The sequence below is a fragment of the Pygoscelis adeliae genome, unplaced genomic scaffold (genome assembly GCF_000699105.1).
Source record: "Pygoscelis adeliae isolate BGI_AS28 unplaced genomic scaffold, ASM69910v1 Scaffold389, whole genome shotgun sequence".
Classification (NCBI taxonomy): domain Eukaryota; kingdom Metazoa; phylum Chordata; class Aves; order Sphenisciformes; family Spheniscidae; genus Pygoscelis; species Pygoscelis adeliae.
The window spans coordinates 361,218-365,812 of record NW_008825568.1 but is presented as its reverse complement, the minus strand read 5'-3'; the positions used below and the strand labels follow the sequence as shown (position 1 = coordinate 365,812).

The 4,595-nt window shown below is 41.6% G+C and overlaps 1 protein-coding gene across 1 annotated transcript in view; it reads left to right on the top strand.

Annotated features, from left to right (window-relative positions):
* The window catches only part of CNGB3 (cyclic nucleotide gated channel beta 3), a 39,537-nt gene extending 37,592 nt beyond the window's left edge, over positions 1-1,945 (top strand). The window contains 3 exon segments of the mRNA XM_009332525.1: positions 364-596; positions 764-829; positions 1,716-1,945. Coding sequence (XP_009330800.1) covers positions 364-596; positions 764-829; positions 1,716-1,945 — 529 coding nt within the window.
* The last annotated feature ends 2,650 nt before the right edge of the window (positions 1,946-4,595 follow it).

Sequence of the window (4,595 nt, the reverse complement as noted above, 5' to 3'; positions counted from 1 at the left end):
GGAGTCACCATCCCTGGAGGTATTTAAAAGACGTGTAGACATGGTGCTTAGGGACACGGTTTAGTGGTGGACTTGGCAATGTTAGGTTTACAGTTGGACTCGATGATCTTAAAGGTCTTTTCCAACCTAAATGATTCTATGATTCTAACTGCACATTAGAACGGTAGCCTCCAACTCTACCAGAGCCTAGGGTAAAGCCCTTATCCTTTCCAGCTTTGCTTTTGCCACTGGACCTGGGACAAAAAAAAAAATTTGCTGGAAAAGTTGCCAGATTTTCATCCATGAATGTGACAGTTTAGCTTTGCAGGAACTTTGCTCGGTTTCACAGCACTGCTGCGTGTTCTCATACCTTCCTGTCTCTAGGGTGCTGCTGATGCAGAAGGGGAAACCTGCTCCAGGACCACCAGTGCAACAACCACGGGGCTTGGCCGGTCTGTTTGGGCAGAAACAGGAAACTCCAAAACTGTTTAAAGCGATACTTGGAGGTAAAGGAAAAGAAGGCCTTTCTAGGCTGCTGCAGCTGAAGACAGAACAAGACACTCAGGTAATGCTACAGAAAACAGAGTAGTTAATTTCAGGTGCTGAAGAGGGAAACAGTAAAGATACTGGGAGGACCTGGGCAAACAGAGTAGATGAAAATGTAGTCTTACTGCAATCAATGGCAAAAACTGCCAGTAGCTGAGATATAATCACTGTACCTAATCTCTGTAAACACTACTTCTAAAATTTGGCTCAAATCTTCCTGGACCTGGACTCCATGCAGAGCAGAGAAAACAAAAGCAAAGAAAAAGCAAGGAAAAAAGCAAGCAAACAAAAATCCTCAAAGAAAGTAAGGATAAAATAGACATTACGAAGACCCTAAGGGCATCTGATCTTCTAGTTTTATGTAAACAACAGTAAATACAGAAATATCCTAACACAGTAATCTGATCCAGTTGACTCAAGCACACAGTGAACTTTCCAATTCAAAGTCAGATCTTTGGTTGTCACAAATCCTGAGGACAAAACTTAAAGCTTAGCCCACACAGCTAAAACTAATTAAATCTCTAATATATGGCACTTACGAAAAAACTGTTATTTTAGTTGATGAAAAATAATTCCCACATTGTATTCTGTTCTGAGAAATGTTAATAAGAACCTGCTCAGTTCTACGTATTTACCCAAAGGTGGCAGAATTCTGTCTTTATAGCTGAACTGGCAGTGGTTTTATTTATTTAAGTTAAATAAAGATCTTTGCTTACACAAATGACTACAACACTATGATTGGAACAGAAACATTGCTCAATTTCATGTGTATTTGTGAACTTAATAGGAAATAGGCTTGGCCAAGGAACCGTGGCACCGGGCAATATGTCAAGATTTACATAACACTTTTTCTTTCTGTACTAGTGTAAGGACATAAAGGAAGGCAAGACCTAAGGAAGGGTTGTGTGCCCCAAAATGTGCCTGTTTCATCCTGCTGTATTAATAAGAAACAGATACTATTGCTATCTACAAGCTTGTCCTAGGTTTTATGTTGACATTCTGGTTCTGAAATCACATTTTTCATTTAGAACCTCATTTTCAGCATCTAAATACAAATTTCATACGTTGCATACCATTAAGCACAGTATCCATGCTGTGCCTTTCCACTGCATATACAGAATAGAACTACTTCCTGAATTTCTTCTGCAGCATTAGAAAACATTTAACTTTTTGTTTCCAGGAAACTCAAGCTGAAGCAGAAAATAAGCCTAAACAAGAGGAGACCAAACCCGTGGAGCCTGCGGCCTCATCTGCACCCCCTGCACAAAAGGAAGAGCCGAATGCAGGCGCTAAGCCTAAACCACCTGCAGTTCTGCACAGAGGAACCACTAACGAGTCACTGATCATTACTATGTCTCCATCCCCCAAAACAGAAGAAGGAGAGATCCTTAAAGTTGAAGTTAAAGAGAAAAAAAAATAAACAGGTGGCGCTTCGGGCTGTGGCCCCATCTATTGTCTTGCTGAATTCAGAGGGCTAGTGTGACTGCTTTTGGGTACAAAAGATTAAAAGTAGAGACTACTCAAAAGAAAAATCTACCCCAGCTCCTCCTCTCCTCTTCTTCCTCTCCTGGGACAGCTAGAAAAATTATTTATATACTTACCTCGTAACCTTGAGCCTGAAGAGAGAACTTCTGGTGTAATAGGAATTAGAGCTCAGACTATTTCGGGACCACTTGTTTCTTGTTTGATCCATGCTCTCCCTTATCTCTTACTCTGTCTTGTTCCTGCTTCTCCTCTTCCCTTTACTGTTTATTCTCGCTTTCTTATTGCTGTTCCTGTTGCTCAGTTTGCTCTGAATTTTTGTATGCGTTCTCTTCTGTTTTCTTTTCTGGTTTCCCATAGTTATCCTTTTTCCCGTTACTGCCCTACTGTTGCTGAGGTTACTTACGTTTCTCTCAATCCTTCTCTCTCCTCCCCTTATACTTCTAATCAGTGTCCGGCTTTTGTGACTAGCGTAGCTCAGTGCAGAAAGCTGTGATGCTGTGTGTTGGGACGTTTTAGCTTGGGACCGAGGGCTACAAAACAAAACCATTGTCAAAAGATAAAAATCACAAAATACACAACAGGGAAGCAAATTGCAGAATTATTGCCAGCCTTTTGAAAGCATGAGCATCTGCTCGAGTTGTCTTTGACTCTGGTGAATAAACATGGCAGAGACTTAGATATCCCCCACCCCCACCCCAGGAGTGACCTTTAACTTTGGGCTGCCGACTTACACATTAGATCTTCTCAAGGGGTTGGGCATTAACAATGCTCTCTGAAGAGCAAGCAGTTGATACTAACTTTTTGAAGAATCTTGTTGTCTAAACTAGCCACTTCAAAAATAAAGGTTATTTTACAAAAAGCAGGATTTACACTTTCTGGCTCTGTGGTGCATAGTTTCAACCAATGCTCCAGTCGTTCACCTCCATCATAGACATCAACTGATGGTGCGAAGCGAGCCCTGTGCCTTACCAGGGCTGAGCTACATCGTACCTGTGAACTAAAGTAAATCCTTTACCAGCACCACAGCTAAGAGGGCTACAGCTGTCTAACAAGGAACTCCCACGCTGTCAACCTTCTGCATCAACTCATCACAGAAAGGGATGCAATATTAAACAAAAGGCTGAAGCTGAGTTTTAAACTTAATTATCAATTAGTTTTTTCTCTTCCACGGGTTTGCGTCTCCTCTCTCTCCCTATCCACTTTCAGTCCCCACTGGATGAACAGTTTGGGGAACTAAAACCATTATACAGAGGCCAAGCCAAGAAACGGTAAGGGCAGGCTTCACAGCTCCTCAGCTGACCAGCCAACCAAGGAAGGCACCATGCCAAAATTAAACAATTCACTTTGCAGGCTATATGATCCCACGGGCTATGCGCTCTGTAGGCCTGTTCTGTAAAGCCTTTCAACTTCTCTAATCACAGGCAAAGCTGCAGCCCAACCAGAATCAGTGGGAGCTTTGCCCAGGTAAAAGCTAAATGATTGAATTCCATATGTTGTATGTTCCACACATCCTCTGACATGACCAAAACCCAAATCTCTTTCAAAAAGAAAGTTCTGTCGCATTAGCAGTGAGGTCAAGGTTCAATTGCTACATGGACAGAACCATCTTTCTTTGTATGTTACTTGTTAAATTTTGATATGTAAGAAAAAAGGATGTCACAACAGAGGTAGAAAATGATAAGATGCATCATAAAGAATTATTAATCTATTGCACATCCAGGAACATCTCAATACAATCTCAAAATTAGAAATATTGCAGAACTGCTTCACAAACGAGGCCTTCTGTGAATAATAATGATCCACGAATTCATTACAATATACGGTTCTCAATATTTTTTTTGAGAGAGAGTTGTAAAAACATCACAGAAGGGGGGAAAAAAAACCATAAACCCCCACATTTTAACAGTTTTATATTAATGAGTAAAGCGCTCTGTCATTGCAAAAGATCTGATCCCCTTCTGCCTACACAAATGCTACCAGGTAACTTCAAACATTTTCACTGTTGGCATATTTAAGTTCCTCAGTCACACGCTGACATACATTAGCAAGTAAGGGCTGAGACTGCAGCAGCAAGCATTACACTGCAGCAACAGAGCATCATCCCACGAGCCGCTGCTTTGCTACAGCTCAGGATTGCAGGAAAGCCTGAGAGTTCTGTCTGCAAAATTACCACGTTATGCACAGCTCTCAAGTTCCTTAGACTCAAAACGGAAGAGGAGAACTGCCAGTCTTTGCAGAAGATCATGGCCACACAGAAGTAACATCCATCTGGTTTTCTCTGACGTCCTACTTTTCTGTTGTTGGAGCATTTTCCCCTTTCCAGAGTTCCTCCATTTTTAGCGGCGCACAGGGGCAGGAAGGGTCCAGGAATCCAAGCTGCAACTATTTATAGGGTTTTTACCAGAAGGAACAACGCAAGAAAGGTCAAGATGTAAGATGTATTAATCCTGTCAGGAACTAATTCTACCCTGTGGATTCTTGACTGGTGGAGAAGTCGAGCGAAGTACTCTAGAGCACTTAGAAGACGCAACTTCCAGTAATTTCCAGACAAACATGATACTGAAATGTCAACTAAGAATTGGGGA